The sequence below is a fragment of the Mirounga leonina genome, unplaced genomic scaffold (assembly GCF_011800145.1).
Source record: "Mirounga leonina isolate KUSES-001 unplaced genomic scaffold, KU_Mleo_1.0 Mir_165, whole genome shotgun sequence".
Classification (NCBI taxonomy): domain Eukaryota; kingdom Metazoa; phylum Chordata; class Mammalia; order Carnivora; family Phocidae; genus Mirounga; species Mirounga leonina.
In genome coordinates, this window is record NW_023270415.1 from 17106699 (window position 1) to 17129125 (window position 22427).

A 22427-nucleotide genomic window follows, 5' to 3' on the forward strand; every position below is an offset into this window, starting at 1 on the left:
ATGCTACTGTCAGTAAAAGACAATAAAACCATAGTAAAGTCTTTTCTAATTTTACTTCCTCTGTGAAGTGATTATTCAAGCTTTTTAAAGCTCTTTAAGACACTTATCCTTCTTAAGAATACATAGAATACATCTTTGTAGAAGCATATAATAAGCCAAGCAGTTGTTAATTCCCAGGTGACCTTGAACATGGCCTTATGTTACTTTAAGAAGCTTCAGGTACCACCATTGTTTTCTTCATTATACCTTCTCCTTTGGACAGCCATTCTGTTCCCCTAGTTTATTTTTAGATATCTCTGTGGTTGCCTCATAAGTTGCTTTCTCCATCCTTGGTTTAAAGCTTAGCATTACTTGTAGGAACCATTGCCTTGGCAGCGACAGGCAAGTGTCAAGACAAAGAAGTAATTGTGGTTCTCTGAATGAGAGGATAGTGAAACCCTGACTTGGGAATACTTTTAAATGCACAGGTCTTAAGATTCTCTTATAGCACCAAATCAGGAGCAACTCTATTCTTTGCTTGGAGATAAATTGTTATTTTCTGGATTTGGGCTTGTTCCTTATTGTTGTAATAGTGTTAGACATGTTTTTGTTTTTCAGTAATTCTCTATAACAGTAATACTGCAGAATCTTTCAGTTCAACATTTAAGAATGTAAAGTTCAGATATCTGTACCAATTTTAAGTAATAGATTAGCCTGTGAAATGTGGAAGATGTATTTAACTCATAATTCAAAAGCTCAGTAGGGTCCCTGCAAGCTTATTTGATAATTATGTTTTACTCATAAATAGCACTCCTGGTAGATAGAGGTAAAAATCTGTTCCTAAGTGGTAGATATTAGCATTTGTTCAGGTTGATTAACAAGGTTGTCGTTACTGTGCTCATAATCCTGCTTGCAAATTGACTGGCAAAACCTTTGTGCGTCAGTCTAGAAAGTGACAGATGGAACTTTCCAAGAAGTAATTTTTTATCAAACTATAGGCTTTAAAAAAATAATGAAAATAAAGAAATCTGTGGTGGTAACTCAAGCACAATTTCTGAGAATTCAATTCAGTTAGATACAAATTGCTGATTGTTTCATTTGCCAGCTTTCTTCAAATAACTACTGTGTTAACTAGGGCTTTTTAACTTTTTTCTGATTGCTCAGTTCAATTAAAATTTTCTTTTTGTCTATTTAGTATCCACTTAACCTAGTTGTAGGAGAACTTGGCATAGTATTTGTGTTCATGTAGCTAGAGACATAGAAGGACATGAAGATAATCGAGAATTTTTTAGTAACAACCCAAATCTGCCTTGACAGTCATTGGAGAGATTCTCTTTCTCTGTGTTATTAGTCACTTAAAAAGGTGTGAGCAGAATTAAGACTATTAGATTTAGTGTAGGAGCTGCTTTTGAATAAAGATGGATAAACATAGGAGAGAGGGGTAAGGTAAGAGAAAGATTGGTGACCTACTTGAGAATGTAATGGAAGATGGAAGACATTTGTTTATGGTGAGATTTTTATTTCCAGATGATTTTACAGCATACTGGGTCTTTTCAAATTCAAGATCAGTATTTTTTTTAATATTTATTTATTTGCCAGAGAGAGAGAGAGAGAGCAGGTGCACAAGCAGTGGGAGCGGCAGGCAGAGGGAGAAGCAGGCTCCCCGCTGGGCAGGGAGCCCAATTTGGGACTTGATCCTAGCACTCTGGGATCATGACCTGAGCTGAAGGCAGATGCCCCACCCACTGAGCCACCCATGCATCCCCGAGATCAATATTAAAATGAATGTTTTATCTGCTAGGTAGATATTTTAAATCTGCTGTATCTTCTATTATATTTTAACTACATCTATCAGTAAAGTAAGAAATGTGGAATTTTTAAAAACATGCAATTTAGAGTAATAAAGTTGAAAATGCGTTTTTACTGTTTTTCTGGCTCATTTAGGGATTGATTGATGTGGAATGTATTTGGACTATCTAGGAGTCCAGCATTAGTAAATTGTATAGAAAGTCTGGAACTGGGGAACCACAGTTGGACCCAGGGAGAGTAGACACCATTATGGGGCCATTTCAGAAGAAAAAATAAAAATGGCTTAAACTTGCAAATAGGACATTCGTGAGTCATTTCAGAAGCAGGAGTTGGGTAGTCAAAACCAGTCCCTCCAGTGTTCTGGGTAATATCAGTCTTATAGAGGATTTATCTGAAACTTGGCATTTTATGTTCTTTACTTCCTGTAATCCTGTTGGCTTTAGCTTCCATTTCTTTTCTGCTGCCCATACTCATAGGCAACACCTCGACTCTGTCACCCTCAGAACAGTTTTACCTCTGAAATCTTAAGCTTCAGTATGGTTCCTTCTAGATCACACCATCTTTTCATTGTCATCCGCTGATCCAATAATGATAGGCAAGATGGGCCCATTACTTATTGTTGTGAAGGTTAGACAAAATAATCCATGTAAAGCCCTGAGTATAATAACTGGTACATAATTAGTGTATAATAGAAGTGTGCTAGTGGTGGTGATTTTGTTGTTATTGCCACCTTACATTTGAATAGCAAATTAACTTAGTTGCTATTCAAGTAATTAACTCCCTGATTTTACAAATTGGATTTATAGAATCAGAAACCAGAACACAGACCAAAACATTTATTTACACCTTCATCCAGTTAATGGACCCAATGAATATTGGGCTAGGAATAAAATAAGGTAATAAGTGTAAAAAAGCATGTAAAAGCACTCAGTGGTTCTTCGCTGTGTTATTTGAAAAACACTTGCCTATAACCCCATAGCTTGTTTCCATACTTCATTTTGTGAGTGCTAGAAATGAGTTGGCTACTTTACACTTAAAATGGGATCTCTAGACCTTTCATATTTACTTTTTTTTAATTAAATTTTTTATTTTAATTCCAGTATAGTTAACATACAGCGTTACATTAGTTTCAGGTATACAATATAGTGATGCAAAAATTCTATACAATACTCAGTGCTCATCATGGTAAGTATAGTCTTTAATCCCCATCACTTACTTCACTCATGCCCCCCCCCCCACCTCCTCTCTGGTACCCATCAGTTTGTTCTCTATAAAAAAGTCTCTCTTGGTTTGTCTCTTTTTTCCCCCCTTTGCTCATTTGTTTCCTAAATTCCACATGAGTGAGATCCTATAGTATTTGTCTTTCTCTGACTTATTTCACTTAGCATTGTACTTTCTAGCTCCATCCATGTGTTAGCAAATGGCAAGATTTCATTCTTTTTTTAATGGTTGAGTTATACTCCATTGTGTGTGTGTGTGTGTGTGTGTGTGAGATCTTTTTTATCCATTCATCTGTTGATGGCCACTTGGGCTGCTTCCATAATTTGGCTATTGTAAATAATGCTGCTATAAACATTAGGGTGCATGTATGCTGTTGAATTAGTGATTTTGTATTTTTGGGGTAAGTACCTAGTAATGTGATTTCTGGATTGTAGGGTAGTTCTATTTTTTAACTTTTGAAGAACCTCCATACTGTTTTCCAGAGTGGCTGCACTAGTTTGCATTCTCACCAACAGTGCACGAGGGTTCCTTTTCTCCACATCCTTACTATCACTTGTTTCTTGTGTTTTGATTTTAGCGATTCTGACAGGTAAGAGGTGATATCTCATTATAGTTTTGATTTACATTTCCCTCATGATGAGTGATGTTGAACATCTTTGCATGTGTCTGTTGGTTATTTGCATGTCTTCTTCGGAGAACTATCTGTCCATGTCTTCTGCCCATTTTTAACCAGATTATTTGTTTTTTGGGTTTTGAGTTGTATCAATTCTTTATGTATTTTGGATACTAACCCTTTATTGAATATGTGATTTGCAAATATTTTCTCCCATTCAGTAGGTTGCCTTTTAGTTTTGTCTGTGTAGAATTTTATTTTGATGTAGAGTAGACCCTTCAGATTTACTTTAATTGAAGAAAAATAAACTTTCCTTGGACCTTTTACACCTTTTAGATATATACATCTCAACCTTGAGTCACAATTACATACTTCTGGCCATAAGCATTTTTTGTATTTGAATATTATGGCCCCCTTGGAAGTAGGAACCCAGATTAAGACAAACTGAGGGAGTGGGTTCTTGTTTTTCTCCTAGTACTTATTCCAGTTTCATGGAACCAAAAGAAAATTCAGATCATGGAGGAACTTGCAAAAGCAGGGAGCTCTGGGAGATTGGGAGGAATGGGGTGCAGAGTTTTTAATTTGCTGTGGTTCTCAACACTGCATGCATATTTAAATCACCAGGAACTTTAAAAAAAAATATATACATGCGCAGGCCCCATCTTGCCGGGTAGTTTTTATATGCCCACCCTCCTTGTGAAAACAGAGCTTTTAAAAAATATAGGTCCTGCTCATGGCTCACTAAATCTGAATTTCATACATTTGTTTTTTTACCTCTTGAGGAGCTTCTTATGCAGCTAAGGTTTAAGACTTCAGGCATAGATTGTATTTTAGTATTTTGCTGAAGTTTTCCTTAAGGCAGTAACATAATTATCCACTGACAGTTATAAAAGTAATCACAAAGCACTTTGGGGATGCATTTTTATAAATTTTAAATTGTATGAGTTAAAAAAAAAATGGAACAGAAAGCAGCTTATTGGGGTGATACAGACTACACTTGAAAAACTTAAGGCAAAAAGAAAAAAAAAAAGGTGATCTTGAATATTACCAGAAAAAGTGAGGTGGGCCACTTGGCAGTGGGGTATAAAAGTTTGACTTCCAGCTTTGTAACTGGCAGACCTTTGGGGAATTTAACCTGGGCTACCTTTTTTCCTTGTGGAAATCCTGCCCTGGCCTGTTTTCTTAGATTGCTAGGAGTTGTTGAAACTGGTGGTGGAGGGAATGTTCTGTAACCAAACAGGTAATGAATGAAATTCTTACTGAAGTTCACATACCATGGTGAAATCTGGAAGTAAAATAGCTACTTGTCACAGCCCATTTTTATTTAGCAAATAAACTTGAAATCTGTATGTTGTTCTATGGGCTTTCGATTAGTGATGGACCAAAAAGATATGATCTCTACCTTTATTGGGATATGATTCAGTGGGAGAGATATTTAATAAGTAAATATTCTAATAAGCATATAATTACAATTTGTACTCAATGCTATGAAGGAAAAAGTAGTATAGCATGGGGGAGGATAATAATGGTGGTCTGTCTGGGAAGGCCCATCCAGAGGAATGATATGTAAAGATTAGAAAGAGCCAGTCTGCTTAGTTGGGGAGAGGGATGGAGTTGGAGGAAGAGAGAATATGTGCAGAGCTTCTGAGGCAAGATAGAAGTTATTGTTTGAGGAACTAAGAGAAGGACCTGTCAGGAACTAGTGTGGTGGGACTTTGTATGGTATAGTGGTCTTTGGTGTCTGAGGCATCTGAAGGTTAAGTACCTGGATTAATTCTAAAAATAACTGTTAAACTTAACAATTTTTTTCAGTTACTCTTTGATATTCTGGAATATGCTAGCATGTGAGTGATATCAAACTCTATGTGATGTTCATTTCTTGGTTATTTTTAGCTCTAAAATGGCTGTTAAGAATAATGAAATTCAGATACAGTGTTATGTATTATAAATTTGGTAGTGTGGCTCAGTGATTTGAAGCCTAACTCTGTACATAATAATGAATGTGATGTTTTATTCATTCTCAGTAATTGACGATTTCTTTTTCTTCTTTGAGAAAGAGAGAGAGAGAGAGCTCGCGCATGCATGTGAGGTGGGTAGGGAGGAGCAGAGGGGGAGAGAGAGAGAATCCCAAGCAGGCTCCATGCTCAGTGCAGAGCCCAAGAAGGGGCTTGATCTCACGACCCTGAGATCATGATTTGAGCAGAAATCAAGAGTCGGATGCTTAACCAAGTGAGTCATCCAGGGGTCCGCAGTAATTGACTTCTTAAAGACTACTTTCTCCATGGGGATCCTGTTACTTACCTTCTTGGGTTATTTTGACAGACACATATCCTCCCTTTGTCTTTCTGGTCTCTCCTGTCCCTGTTCCCTCCTCACCTTCTCTTCCTACTCTCCCCCATTCTAAGCATCATGAATAGAAAGCTTTAATAAATGCTCGGTTTTTATTTTAGTTCATTTTTTGAGAAAGTGAGATAGCATGAACGGGGGTAGGGGGATTAGGGAGGGGCAGTGGTAGAGGGAGAGAGAAAATATTAAGCAGCCTCCACACTCAGCACAGAGCCCAGTGGAGGGCTTGATTTCACCACCCTGAGATCATGACCTGAGCCGAAATCAAGAGTCAGAGGCTTAACCAACTGAGCTACCCAGTTGCCCCTAAATGCTCAGTTTTTAAAAAATGACCATACTATTCAGAAACATGAGTGACTGAGTCTTGGCTAGAATACTGGATTTAGTGTTGTTTACACAGGTATACTGCTTGGCTTACTGTATGTCACTATGTTAAAATACAGAAATTTCGCTTTCAGTTTTTCTTATTGCAGGAATTGGTAGAAAAAGAATTATTAAATCTTTAAGTAAAAGCTAGAGATTATTACTTTGCTGTGCTGCTTTTAACAATACATGTTTTGCCATTGGGCTGTAAACAAATGCTGGTAAAATAGACTTGAGTCTATTTACTGTTACACCCTTTTTGGCAAGAAACTGAGAGAATCATGGTTCCTAATAACAGTGTGTTTATTTTATGAAAAGTCACATTAGGACAAAGTTAATTCTAATATTTTATTCTAGGTATTTCAACTTTTATACAAGCTTTGTGTTTTTCATGCATTTTATTAAATCAATCAATTTTCTTGGTACAGTTTTACATTATCAGAATATTTAAAATTATCTCAAGTTACTGTAGTAAAATTCTTGAAATATAACTGAATTTTGGATAATTTAAATTGTATCAGATGTTTAATTAAACTTCTTAAAATCAGTAAAAATACAGTGCTACAAATGGATTTTTGCTCTGGATGAAATGTTTTTCATACTTTCTGAAAGGAATTTGGATACTTACAAATCTATAAGCACTAACTTTACTTTTAAATTTTATAATGCCCTTGACTTTGAAAAAATTTTTTTCTCTTCATTGTATTTTTCTTTTTTTCCCCCTACTAACAATAGCTGTGGTAGGACAGGACCTTGCTGGAACGTTCAGTAAGTTGGCTTTGTCTTTTTCAGACTTCCCTAGGTCGTCCATGCATGTCAGTAGCGGCATCTAAATCATGCTTCCAGTGGTTCCATGCCGTCAGCCCCCTTGCCTGCACTGATTGCACCTGAACTGTCCTGCCATTCCGTGCCTGTTATTCAGTGCACAGTTCAGCAGCAACTGAAATGCCTTAAAAAAAAGACTAGTGTTACTATTTTTCGCTTTTATTTTGTGTTTTGGGTGAGTTTGGTTTCCTCAGGGACTTATTTAGGCTTTTTTTTTTTAATGGCATAAATCACTGTTATGTAGATACATGACTTGATGTATCTGCGTTAGATGACTAACAAAGATGACTTTGTTTTGTGGGGCAGGATGTCCATTAGAAATGATACAGATATGATCAGTTCTGGAATTGATTCTTGACAGTATCTTAACGTTTTCATCTCATTGAGCACATGTTATAGACATGGTATTATTTCAGTGATTACATATAATCATTTCTTAGTAAGATTATAAACTAAATCCATGGAAAATTTTGGTGTGTGTTTTTAAGTTTATGCAGAAAGCAACATTTCATGTTTTATGTGGGAAGTATTACATATGTAAAATTAAGATACATTGTTTAATCTTTATGTTATAAAATACTCTGAAAAGCTGTCACAAAATGGGTTAACTTTGATATTTTTAAGTATTTATTTTTAGGAAAGTCTCATTTTGCTTCCTTTTATAAACAAACATCTAGGAAGAAAACTGCAATTTTTGTAACTTGTGGGAAAGGAAGAAGTCTTGAGGTCAAAACTTAATTTTATTTGTTTTAATATACTCACTTCCTACAAACTAGAACTGTATTGCAGTAAGATTTTATTTTCTAGAATAGTTACAATCAGATTGATCTTCATAAACTCTAGCACCTTAGGAAGGTACCATTCAGGTTTTACTTTTTTGATCTTTCACTTTCACAAAACAGCCCATTAAATACTGTATCTTCTGGGAGCTTCCATGGGACTTAGGGACCTTTTGTTTAAGGATCTCCATGTAACCTACTTGGAATCTCCCTATTACAATGTTATGGGAATATTAATACATTATTCTGTTTTCAGTAATGGATGGGAATAATATTACCAGATTTCTCTGGCTCTTGATCGGAGATGTGATGCCCAGTTATGTTAAGTTATATAAGATACCTATTGACTGAATATCTGTGTGTTTATTGACTTACTAGGATAAATTTCTGAAATGTAAGGGGGAAAAGTAGAAAAGTCTTTTTGATTTTTCTTTGATCATATCCCTTGACAGTGTACTTCCTGAAGTGTTTACTTTTTTTTTTTCCTTATGGCCACAGTTACTCCACTACGTGCTTTAAAACATTTGTATTTTGAAAGGCTTTTCACCTTAATTCCATTATTAGTTTTTGTTTTTTTGTTTTTGCCCAGGATTAGATTCTTAAATATTTACCCTTTTAAAGCTTACCCTTTCCCTGTTGCCTGTACCCTTGTCCTCCCCAAAAGCCATAATTTAAGGCATTTTAAATACTTGATATTCTTAGTATGGTATTAAAATGTCAGTTTTCTAATGCTACTTTATTAAGCTGACAATGTTAGGTAATTATGTCAGAATGGGTGCACATACCAGCAGCCAGTATGTTCAATTAAAATTTTATTCATAATATTAAAGACATTTTGAATTTTTAACTGTTTCAATATTAATGTGTTTGCAAGGTATATTTGACATTTGAGGAAAAAGCATTACATTTAAGTGTAGCTTCCAGAAGTTTGATCTGACAATGATAGTATTAAAGAAGGTTCAAACAAAGCATGGGTTACAGCAGAACCTTTTTTTTTTTTTTTTAAGATTTTGTTTGAGAGAGAGAGAGCATGAGCATGAATCAGGGGGAAGGGGCAGAGGAAGAGGGAAAAGCAGACTCCCTGCTGAGCAGGGAGGCCAATAGGGCTCCATCCCAGGATCATGACCTGAACCAAAGGCAGACACTCTTAACCGACTGAGGCACCCAGGCGCCCCTAGAACCTTTCTGATAAATACATTAATAAGTAAATCTCTTTGGCCTTTTTAACTTTTTTCTTCAATTAAAAAGTCTGTATTTTCTCATTTATGTAAAGCTCACTGTTACTAATTTTTAGGAAGTATTAATCTGGTAACTTCATTTTAAAATTATATTCATTGGCCATCTGGCTCTGAGGCATTACAGTTATTAAAAAACAAATTTAATTCAATTAAATTATCTTTCCTTTTTTTAAGTAAATTTCAGAACTTTCATGCTTTTTCATTGTATTTCAGAATATTCTGTTCATTTATGTGGTTAAGGTTAGCTAGAGAATTCTGTTCTACTGCTATTACTATTTTTTGTTCTTTATAGTTAATACTTTTATTTAAAAATCATGATTTAAGGATTTTTATTTTTTTAAAGATTTTATTTATTTATTTGAGAGAGAGCATGAGCGGGGGGGGGAGGGGCAGAAGGACAGGGAGAAGCAGGGAGCCCGATGGAGGGCTCGAACCCAGGACCCTGGCATCATGACCCATGCCGAAGGCAGATGCCTAACCGACTGAGCCATCCAGGTGCCCCAATTTAAGGATTTTTTAAAAAAATGTATTTTCAGCATTTTAATAGCATATCTATATAATGCCCATTTTTAAATTTAATATCCATTTAAAAATATTCCCAGGTTTAGCACAAATTGGTCACTTGTTATTGTTACTATATTTTTTTTAACTAAATCTTTTCAGAAAAGTTGATTTTTAATGCTTAAATTATAAAAATTTTCATAATGTTTTAGGATAAACAAGTTTTTACGTGCTTGTTTGTTGGCTTGTACTTAAAGCCAGTCTCATTTGATCTGTAAAATAAAAATTGAATAAAGTTAAGTTATAATTCAGAGATTGTCATACATTCCTAGGCAACAGGAATGTCCTTTTGCTAAGGTCCCTTTTGTGGGGACCTTCAATGTCTTAGAAACTGTCTATGTGGTTGTAACACCAGAGCTGATGATTTTCCTTTCAGTGATTAAATAAGTTTTATTCTAACATCTTGGTGCCAAAGAATTTCCTTATAACTTACAGCTTACCAGCCCTACAACAGAATGGAGCCCAAATCATCCAGGAGAGGATGCAGTGGTGTCTTTTGCTGATGTTGGATGGGTAGCCAAAGAAGAAGGAGAGTGTTCAACAAGACGAAGGTTAGTCTGGAAGGCTATCAGAACTGGGATGCAGTATTTATTTATAGAAGGTGATATATTTGCAGTATTTCCTTTTAATAATATGATCTCTGGTAACTAAGCCAGTTATTTTTCTCAAATAGTCTTATTTTCTGTTCATTTTAAAGATTCAGATAGTATTTTATAAAGTTCCTAGAGACATATAACTGTGTCTTATTAAGTCCTTATGAATCATAGAATTGCCTGCCCTTCAGAAGTTTAATATGAAACTAAAAGGAACTATCATAAATATGTTATAATGGCTTTATTGGGGCAGAGGAACCTGTGAGTCATATTAGGGAATTGGTGTAATTACTGGAGAATGCTTCCCAAAAGTTGTGTCAAGATGAGTTTTGTTTCAAAGGACATGATATGTAAGAGTTAGATGCTTCCATTTATTTGAAAGAGCCTGAATAAATTATTGACTATACTTCAGTCTAATAAAGTCATGCAGCATATTCAACTCTTCATTCTTATTAGGCCTCAAAGATACGGAGATAAAACAAGACACTGATTTCCAGGAATATTTCTTGTGCTAGAGGAGATTAAAAAGGAATTCAATACTGTAAAGTTACTAAGTAAATATGGAAGGCCACTGTGGGATGAGAGAGGTTTGTCAAGGCTTCTCAGAGGAGAGAGAGGATCCTAAAGCTGAGGAAGGACAACCAGCAAAGGTAGGAGAGTTTCATGGAAGGCAGTAAACTAATGATCAGTGTCAAATACTAGGCTAGGTAAACAAAAAAACGAGCAAGTTTCAATTTTGTTTTGCAGTTGGAAGATTATCATTGACTTTAGCAAGAGTAATTTCATTTGAGTAGTATTAGCTGGATAAAATAAGAATCAAGTAATCCAAGAGCAAAGAAAGAATTTGATTTGAATGACAAGAAGTGAGGACATAGCAGTAGATGAACACAGACCAGGTATTGCAGGATTAGCAGGTAAAGAGCGTTTCTTTTTAAAGATGTTCATTTTATTTTATTTTATTTTTAAGATTTTATTTATTCATTGAGACACAGAGATATATATATAGAGAGAGAGAGAAAGCATGAGCGGCGGGGAGGCAGAGGGAGAGGGAGAAGCATGTGGGGCTCGATCCCAGGACCCTGGAATCATGACCTGAACCAAAGGCAGACGCCCAACCATCTGAGGCACCCAGGCGTCCCATTCATTTTATTTTTTTAGTAAACTTTTTGAGATAATAATAGATTTTTCATATACAGTTGTAAGAAATGATACATTTCCTGTACTCTTTACCCAGTTTTTTCCAGTGGCAACATCCAGCAAAACTGGTACAGTATCACAAGCAGGATGTTGACATTGATAAAAGTCAAGATGCAGAACATTTTTGTATCCCAGTTCTCCCTCATGTTGTTCTCTTATAGCCACACCCACTTCCCTTCCCTCTCCAACCCCTTCTTAATCTATGGCAGCTATTTAGCCTGTTCTCCATTTTCATAATTTTGTCATTTCAAGAATGTTATATAAATTGCGGGCGCCTGGGTGGCTCAGTCGTTAAGCGTCTGCCTTCGGCTCAGGTCATGATCCCGGGGTCCTGGGATCGAGTCCCACATTGGGCTCCCTGCTCGGCAAGAAGCCTGCTTCTCCCTCTCCCATTCCCCCTGCTTGTGTTCCTGCTCTCGCTATTTCTCTATCAAATAAATAAATAAAATCTTTAAAAAAAAAAAAAAGAATGTTATATAAATTGAATCCTATAGTATGCAGCCTTTTGGGACAGGCTTTTTTCACCAAGCATAATTCTCTAGTGATTTGTCCAGATTGTTGTATCAGTAGTCTTCTTTTTTCCTTTTTAGGGCTGAGTAGTATTCCTTGGTATGGGTGGACCACAGTTTGTTTAACCATGCACCAGTTGATGGACATCTGGATTGATTCCAGTTTTTGGCTATTATGAATAAAGTTGCTATGAACATTTGTGAACTGGCTTTTGAGTAAACATAAATTTTTATTTCTCTGGGATGAATGCCTGTGAGTGCAGTTGGTGGGTCATCTCAGTCAGGAGATAGTTGCATGTTTATGTTTTAAGAAACTGACAGACTGTTTTCCGGAGTGGCTATACCCTTTTACATTCCTACTAGTAATGTATGGCTTATCCAGATGCATCCTCATCAATCTTTGCTGTTGTCATTCTTTTTTCTTGCCAATCGAGTAGTTGTGTAGCTATGAAGTTGTGTACTTCATTGTGGTTTTCATCTGTGTTTCCTTAATGGCTCATGATGTTGAACATCTTTTCAAGAGCTTATTTGCCATCTTTATTATCCTTTTGGATAAAGTGTTCTCTTCATGTCTTGTGCCCATTTTTTAATTGGAGTTTTTTTCAAGAGTTCTTGATGTATTTTAGATATGAGTTCTTGTCAGGTATGTAGTTTGTAAACCTTTCTCCCACATGTAATGGGACAAGTGAAAGCTTGTCTTTTCATCTATTTAACAGTCTTTCATAAAGCAAAAGCTTTTAATTTTGCTAATGTCCAATTTACCAGTTTTTTTCTTTTATGGATCATGCTTTTGCTGTCAGTGTTAAGAACTCTGGGCCTAGTGTGAGAGTCTCAGGTTTTCTCTCTCTCTTTCTCTCTGTTGTAAGTCTGTCCTTTAATTATTAGATCAACCAGAAGAACGAGGAGGAGTGGTGGGAAATTTTCCCTCCCAGACACCACCTTCTTTACAGCACAGGCCATTACACAGTATAAATGTAAACTACCATAAAGAATATTTATTTCCTGTGGAAAGTTACTTTCCTTTTGAGTTCAGATTGCAAGTTAGGTTAAGACAAATGAAAGGAAACAAAATGTTAGCTTATTGAGAGAAACAATCTATTTCCATTGCTTTTGGCAAATCATAAACAAGGTCTGAATTAAAGAATTATGTGTTTGAAAAAAATTATGAAGATGGTAAATTGGTGTTTCCATGCTTTTTTTTTTCTTGTATGAAATCTTCACTGCTTAAAGATAAACTACTTCATTTCTACAAAGGAATGCCATGAACTTTTAAGACAGGCGCTGTCACACTTTTGTGAACAATCAGAGTAAAAAAGGACATTGTCATGAGAGAAAAATAGACAACCAGAGAACTTTAAAGGCATTTAGCTACTCTGCTGTCTTCAGTTCGTGTTTTTATATATTCATTGATATAAAAAAAGCAGAGCATGGAGCCTAGGGTGATACAAGAAAACAGGCACATTATAATGACCAGGTGAAGGGACAAAGATTCCACTCTCATAGAGAACCTCACATTGCTTAATTTCAATTTAAGGGGTTACTTAAATTCATGGCCTTTTGGAAATTTAATGATACGTTGTGGTTCATCAGAACTTATCAGTTGGCCCCAAGTTGTGCTAATCAACTTTTTTTTTTTTTTTAAAGATTTTATTTATTAGAGCACAAGTGGGGTGAGGGGCAGAGGGAGAAGCAGGCTCCCTGCTGAGCAGGGAGCCCGATATGGGACTTGATTCCAGGACCCTGGGATCATGACCTGAGCTGAAGGCAAACACTTAACTGACTGAGCCACCCAGGCACCCCAGCAATCAACTTTTCAATGTCCAACCATTTAATCCTTGAAGAATCCTGAAATAGCCATTCTCTCCTCATGACTGTCCCTAGGAATTGGCAGTAATCCAGAATTTTTCTTTCTGTCCTTGTGCTCCTTCCATCGTGCCCCCTCTGGTGAGTTTGATGGCATATGTCTGAAGCTTTTGATATTTTCCCAATTCTTCTTTTGTTCTGGTAACCTGTCTAGGTATCCCTGTCTTAAAATGGAAGAAATCCTCATGGACTTGCCTTATGGCTTGAACTGGTCCATTTTGTATGATTTCTTTCATTATCTGTTTCACTGGAGGAGACTGTGTGGAGGAGAACATTGGTATATCCTATCTGATTTCTTAGTGTTGGGACATGGCCTTTTTTTTTTTTTTTTTTTTTAATTTTATAGTTTTGTTTTACATTTAAGTCTGTGATCCTTTGTCTGGTTTTGGTGTCAAGGTAATACTAGCTTCATAAAATGAATTGGACAGTGCTTCTCTATATTCTGAAGAGATGTATAGAATTGGTGTTAATTGTTCTTTAAATATTTTGTAGTTTTCTCCAGTGAAATCATCTGGGCCTGGAGATTTGTTTTTGGTGTGTTTTAATATTATGAATTCATTTTTCGTAATAAAGTTATAGGACTGTTCTATCAGTTTCATTTTGGATGAAATGTAGTAGTTTGTGCTTCTCAGGGAATTGGTCCATTTCATTTAAGTGGTCAAATGTATGTGTAGTAATTATCTGTAGCATTACCTTATCTAGTTGATGTTTACAAGGTCTGTATTTGTATCCCCGGTTTCATTCCTGATATTAGTAATTTGTACCTTCTCTTTTTTTGACTTGTCAATTCTATTAATCTTTTCAAAGAATCAGTTCTCTTTTTGTTGATTTTTCTGTTTTTGTTTTCAATTTTATTGATTTCTCCTCCTATTTTCTTCTGGTTGTTTGAGTTTATTTTGCTCTTTTCTAGGTTTTTAAAGTGGGAGCTTAAATTTTGAGACTTTTTCCTTTTTTCTAATACAGTAGTCCCCCCTTGTCTGCAGTTTCACTTTCCACAATTTGTTACCCACAGTCAACTGCGGTCAAGAAGCAGATGATCCTCCTCTGACATATTGTCAGAAGGTCAGTAGTAGCTTAATTCTACAATAATTCTGCATTCACCTCACTTCATCTCATTATGTAGACATTTTGTCATCTGTCATCACAAGAATGGTGAGTACGGTACAATAAGACATTTTGAGAGAGATCACATTCATGTAACTTTTATTACAGTAGATTGTTATAATTGTTCTATTTTATTATTAGTTATTGTTAATCTCTTACTGTGTCTACTTTATTAAACTTTATCATAAGTATATATGTATAGGCAGGAACATAGTATATATAGCATTCAGTATTCTCCAAAGTTTCAGGCTTCCATGGGAGTCTTGGAACGTATTTTTACATGGATAAGGGGAGACTACTGTAAAACCATTTTAGTGCTATAAATTCCCCCTCAACATTGCTTTAGCTGCACCCAACTTTCAATATATTGTATTTTTAAAGAAATCCAGCTCATGGTACTCTTTTTTTTTTAATTTCCCTTGAGACATCTTTTTTTTTTTTTTTTTTTAAAGATTTTATGTATTTATTTGACAGAGAGAGAAACAGTGAGAGAGAGAGCACAAGCAGGGGGAGTGGGAGAGGAAGAAGCAGGCTTCCCCGCAAAGCAGGGAGCCCGATACGGGGCTCGATCCCAGGACCCTGGGATCGTGACCTGAGCCGAAGGCAGACGCTTAATGACTGAGCCACCCAGGCACCCCTTGAGACATCTTCTTTGACCTATGGATTATTTCGAAGTTTGTTCAGTTTCCAAATGTTTGGAAATTTTGCTGTTATTCCATTATTTAGTTCTAGTTTGATTCTGTTGTGGCCAGAGAACATATGCTATATATTTCCATTTTTTTTAAATTTGTTGAATTTTTTATTTTAATGGTCCCAGATATGGGCCATTTTTGTTTATATTCTGTGGTTACTTGAAAAAAATGTGTATCGTGCCTGGAATACCCTATAAATGTCAAATAGATTCCGTTGTTGAATTTTTCTCTATCCTTCCTGATTGTCTAACAGTTGTTGCAAAGGGGGTGTTGAGATCCAACTATATTTGTGGGTTTGTGTATTTCTCCTTTCTGTTTTTCACAGTTTTTGCTTTTTATATTTTGAAGTCTGTTTGGTGCATACACATTAGAAATGCTATGTCTTATAATTTCACTATTATTTAATGTCCCTCTCTGTTCCAGATCATTTTCTTTTTCTATTTGTATACTTTCACCCTGCCTATGTCATTACATTTGAAGTGAGTTTCTTGTAGACAGCATACTGTTGGGTCATAATTTTTTAATCCACTCTGCCAATCTGTCTTTTAATTGGTGTATATATAAACCATTTACATTTATGTAATTTTAGTTACGTTACAGTTTAAGTCTACTCTTTTTCTCCTATTTTTTTCTACTTTTCTGTGGGGGTACTTAAACATTTTTTTTGGAATCCCTTTGTGATTTATCTATGTTTTTGAGTGTCTCTCCTTGTAAAGTTCTTTTGGTGATTGATCTAAGTATTACATTGTATATACCTAAACTTATAACATTCTACTGGTATTGTCATTTTACCAATTAATCTTCTCCTTTATGTCCCTATACCCTCCTCTGTTTATAATTTTCTTAAAAATTTTCTATGCAGACATTTAGAATCACATCAGACAGTATATTTCCTTCAACCATCAAACATAACTTAGAAAACAAAATTTAGAAAGAGGAGAAAATAAGTCTACTTACTCACATTTTTGCTGTGTTTTTCTTTCTGCCTGATGCAGTTTCTCCTTTTACTGCTTGCTTTCTGTTTAGAGAACTCCTTCAGCCATTCTTTTAGGTTAGGTGTGCTTGCTCTAAAATTTTTTAGTTTTTTTTTTTCTTTCATTTGAGATTTCTTGATTTCCCCAATTTTGAGGAATATATTTGCTGGATATGAGGTTATGAGTTCATAGTTATTGTCTTTTAGCACTTGAAAAATGTGCCAGTTTCTTCAGGCCTCCGTGGTTTCAGATGAGAAATCGTCTGTCATTCGAAGAGTTTTTTTCCTCTATAGGTAGGGTGCCCTTTCTTTCTAGCTGCTTTAAAAATTTCTTGTCTTGGTTTTTAGAAGTTTGAGTAAGATGTTTCTTGGCATTTATTTCTTTGTGTTTAGCCTGTTTCAGGTTCATTTGGTTTCTTGAATTTTCAAGTTTATGTCTTTTGTCATTATTTCTGTAAATATTTTCTTTAAGTAAGTTGTCTGCCCATTATTTCTTTAAGTACTTTTTCAGCCTGGCCCTCTTTCTCCCCTCCTTCTAGGACCCTGATAACCCAAATATTAGATCTTTTATAGTCATACAGGTTACTGAGACTGTTCATTTTTTTCCTAGTCTGTTTGCTCTTTGCTTTTCAAATTGGATAATTTTTGTTGTTCTATCTCTGTCTTCACCATTCTGTTTTTGATCCTGTCCACTGTGTTTTCAGTTATTTTACATTTTCTAAAATTTTCATTTCGTTCTCCTTTATATTTTCTCTTTCTTTGCTGAAACTATTTCAAGAATGCTGGTAATAGCTCATTGAAACCTTTTTAATCATAGCTTCTTTTTTTAAGATTTTATTTATTTATTTGAGAGAGAGAGAATGAGAAGGGGGAGGGTCAGAGAGAGAAGCAGACTCCCCACTGAGCAGGGAGCCCAATGCGGGACTGGTCCTGGGACTCCAGGATCATGACCTGAGCCAGAGGCAGTCGCTTAACTAACTGAGCCACCAGGCTCCCATTATAGCTTCTTTATGTCAGATAATCTTAACATCTCTAACTTCTCAGAGTTGGCATCTATTGTCTTTTTCATTCAGTTTATGTTCTTTAGGGTTCTTGGTATAAGGAGTGATTTTTGATTGAAATCTAGATATTTTTGGTATAGGAGCCTCTGGATCTAAACTTTTCTTTTAGCTGTTTTTCACTGATAGCACTCTGGCAGGGAAAGAGTAAGTGCTACCTTATTTCTGCCAGGTGGGAGTAGAAATCCAGGTTTCCCATTAAACCTCCATTCACCCCTGAGGGTATTGGTGGGAGCTCCAGCTCTTCACAAGGCCTCTTGTGACACTATCCCAGCAGGTAGATGTGAGTGCCTCATTATTGCTGGCTCCCCACATTGTCTCCACTATACCATGAGGGATGGGGTGCCCTTCTTAAGTTCCTTCTCCCTGCTTTCTCTGACAGCATCCTGCAGAGTATGAGGCACCTCTTTACAGCCTAATAAGGATGGGAGTTAGCCTTTGTTGCATGGTAAAGGTGGGACCACAGGGCTTTCTGTGGTGTTTGGAGTGGAGCAGTTATTTTATTATTATTATTATTTTTAAAGATTTTATTAATTTATTTGAGAGAGAGACTGAGCACGAGCGGGAGGGAGAGGGAGAAGCAGTCTTCCCGCTGAGCAGGGAGCCCGACGGAGGGCTCGATCCCAGGAACATGGGATCATGACCTGAGCTGAAGGCAGATGCTTAACTGACTGAGCTACCCAGGCACTCCTAGAGCAGTTATTTTTACATAAGTTCTCTCTCTTGGGAGCCTACCCTTTTCTTGGTCCTTTGGCTGGGAGAGCAGGCTTTTGTTGCTCCCTTGACATTTCTGGGTTACCCATTACTCCAGCAACCAGTCTGGGATATATGAAGCAAAAGAAAAACTTGGGAAACTCACTCCTGTGTCGTTTGTTTGGATCCCAAAGTCCCAGCCATTCTGTCTTCTCCCCAGCTTTCAGTCATCTTACATTTGTTTTATGTGTAATGTCCAGGGTTTTAGTTTTAGTTAGAGGAAGAATAGGGAAAACTAGTCTGCTCCATCTTCCTGGAAAGAGAAGTCTCTAAAGGACTTTTAACACAAATGTCATGTTTGTGGAGAATGACATGGGATAGCTGTTAATGGGGATTGTGATGATAGTAACTGAATTGGCATAATGGATCTGAATAATGGATTTGGTCTGTGATGTTGAAAATAATTGGCTAAAGGGTCTTTGAAAAGGTGCCTGGAAGTACTCTAGGTAAAGTTAATCTGAACTTGAAGAAAGAAAGAAGGAAACCGAGGAGACCCAGTTAGATTTGAGTGGTGCTCTAGAGGGAGGAAGTTGATAAGGCAGTGAAGTGCCCATGGCCATGGTTACAGGGTTAGTGATATGGTCCACATGATGAGAAAAATTGGGCAGACTTTTTCTTTTGCAGTATAGTGCTATATTGCTCTTTGCATTGATTTTTGACAAGTTGTAGATGGAGATTATATAATAAAAAATATTTTAAAAGTATAACTTAAATCTTTTTTTTTTTTTTTTTTTTTAAGATTTTATTTTTAAGTAATCTCTACACCCAGTGTGGGGCTTGAACTTACAACCCCAGGATCAGGAGTCCCATTCTCCACCGACTGAGCCAGCCAGGCGTCCCTTGTAACTTTTAAATCTTAAAGACAGTATGAATGAGAGTAGATTTAAGAACTTGTATATTTCAGTTTGAGTGTTTCTGTGCCTCTCATATTTGTATTTGTTTGAAAGCCAAAGCTATTTGTGGTATTTGTTTCTTCTTTCTCCCTTCAAATTTATGTTGATGACATTTTTTTTTTTTTTAAATATTTTATTTATCTGAGACAGAGAGAATGAGAGAGAGCGAGAGCACATGAGTGGGGGGAGGGTCAGAGGGAGAAGCAGGCTCCCTGCTGAGCAGGGAGCCCGATGTGGGACTCGATCCCGGGACTCCAGGATCATGACCTGAGCCGAAGGCAGTCGCTTAACCAACTGAGCCACCCAGGCGCCCCTGTTGATGACATTTTTATAACCATTACAATGTCACAGTATTTTGTCTCTGGGAAAATAGCATATATAAGAGTCCTTCATAGTTATTGTACAAATTATTATTTTTTCAAATGCACTGAACTTCAGTTTTTTCCCCTTATATTAGAAGAATTAATACCTATCTTGAGGGGCGCCTGGGTGGCTCAGTTGGTTAAGTGTCTGCCTTTGGCTCAGGTCATGATTCCAGGGTCCTGGGATCGAGCCCTGCATCGCACTGGGCTCCCCGCTGAGCGGGGAGCCTGCTTCTCCCTCTCCCCGTCCCCCTGCTTGTGCTCTCTCTCTAATAAATAAATGAAATCTTAAAAAAAACGAGAATTTTAGAAGATAACATGAGAGAACTTAGCACAGAGAGAATTCAGCATGCACGGAGTAAGGCCTCTTTTTTTTTCTCTTCTATATACATTTTAATTTCTCTTTGAATTAACAGAATGACCTCAGAATTGGAAAGAATTATAAGAGCATTGAGATTCTTTGACAGAATCAATATAACTGATAATCTTGTTTAAGAATCCCTCTGTTCTCTTTCATAGTAGTAGTCTAAGGAGAAATGTGTATCTTTAGATATATACACAGCATAGCATTTGCATTATGAAATTAACTAATTAATTATGAAATTAAAAGACTATAAAAGACTATAATCTGTGGCTTCTTAGTAGACAACATAGACATTGTCATCAAGTATTTGATAGCTTTGGAGTAGAAGGAATATTGGACTATTTCAAGTTCAAGGTCAGTTCCAGTTCATTTTATTTTACTCTAATTGTATCTTAATTCTGAGTGCCACATACCTATCAAAATGAGTATGTATAAAATGCAAATTTATAGGTTCATAAGACTTGAAACTATTAAAGGTAGCCCCTTTGCTTACCAGAATGTTTGTAATCTATTGACTAAGATGAACATATTTATGAAAATCTGCAATATAAGGATAGCAAAGTGAGACTGAGGACTTTGACTAAAGATACCCAGTTTAATTTTTCGAATTTGAATATAAGTATAGAATGGAATGCTCTGTTTAAGGAGTGTTGGGGAGGAACACCGACCTCATAGAGGAGGACATTGACAAGATTCCAAAGGAGATGACTCAGCATGCAAGCAGGCTAGTTTGACACAGCTCCACAGGTGTGAGGGTAGACCAGGAAACTCAGTGGATTAGAGCAAGACTGTTTCCTACTCATAGTGCAGCAAAAAGCAGTTGTTACTCATTCATATTTTAATCTTAATTATTTGACACTAGACATTGATAATGTACATCAATAAAATACTGCCGTTAAGTACTACATTAAATACATGGATTTAATGTTATTCTCATTAAATAATCACTTTTAGGAAGGTCCAGCTTTTAAAATGCCAAAACAGGAACAGAGTCTGAAACAATGCAGTTGTCACGTGGGTCTGTAGCCTTACAAAAGTCCTGCCTACTCCCCACTATAAATCCTTTAATGGATTACCTGCCTGTCAAAAAAATTTCCCAGTCCAGTTGTCTTTATTCAACTACTTGCTCACTTTGAAAAGACTTAGTTTTCTACCCAACTTCATGTTTTCAGGGAACTGAATTTTTTTCCAAGCTCCCTGGATCCTATTGACAAGAGAGTGTATTTTTATACCTTTCTGGGCCATTCTCTAAACTAAAAAGATGAGGGAGAGTTAGTAAAAATCATACCGGGAATACCGTCTTTCATAGGGCAATGGGCTAATTTAAATGATCTCAAATTTCAAGTTTTCATTAACTGTGTGATAAGGAGAAAGAAAAGACTTCAGAGGTGCATTATATTAATTTAGAATTTTCTTTGAAATGGTTAGTGGAGCTTAAAAAGCCCTTCATATTTATCTAAGTTGTACTTCAAAAGTGGCTGCCCTTGATAGTATCATTGAAGAAATAAGAGCTAGAAAATTCTTGTGCAATGCCACTCTGAACAGGAGCCTGTCGTAAGGCATTTTGGAGCCAAACTCAAACAAAAAAGATAGAAATCTCGCCTGCAGAAGTTGGGATGCAGAAAATGTTTTTTAAGAGATGATCATGATTTGTCTTCTGCTTTTGGGACATCCATACTTGATCCTTCTTTTTGTTGTTTTTGTTTTATATTTGTTTCTTTAAAAGTTCTCAGAATTATATATATAAATTTTAGAAAAGATCACTTTTCTTCATTTGGATTAATTCTGCCTCTGCATTCTAGCTTTTATTAGCCCTCTGAAGGATGGCAGAACACATCGGTTCTGAGAATGATTTGTCAGATGTCTTATAGAACATGTCTGTGGGAAAAGGATGTGTGCATTTTTAAAGGAAGGGACATACCTGAGAATTTCATAACATCTAAATATTTTACATACACAAGAATATTGCAGAGCAACTTTTTGGGTTTTGTTGTTGTTGTTTTGGTTCTTGTTCCTATAAATGCCAAATCTTTCTATGGCTTTGAGAAGACATAATCATTTCAGGATTATTTTCCTTTTTCAGCTTCTAAAAATCCACATTGAAAGTTCCACATTTCCTATAATTACTTTGTTTGGACTCATAACCATTAACAGTATTTCACATAAGGAAATGTAGAATCTGTATCATCAAATTTGTAAAAATAGGATAGATGCAAAATACAGATGATCTGACACTGTTACTTAAATTACTTTTTTTTAAGGACTAGACTTTTTTCCTCTTATCCCGGCACACTGGTTTTCAAGATTAATAGTGAGTGCTTTGTCCATAATT

General features: G+C 36.1%; 1 protein-coding gene across 1 annotated transcript in view; it reads left to right on the top strand.

The window, feature by feature from the left end:
• Positions 1–22427, top strand: part of MTFR1 (mitochondrial fission regulator 1) — a 65488-nt gene that overhangs the window by 35238 nt on the left and 7823 nt on the right. Inside the window, exon 4 of the mRNA XM_035011246.1 lies at positions 10170–10285. Within this exon, the coding sequence (XP_034867137.1) occupies positions 10170–10285 (116 nt within the window). The remainder of the gene's footprint in view (positions 1–10169; positions 10286–22427) is intronic.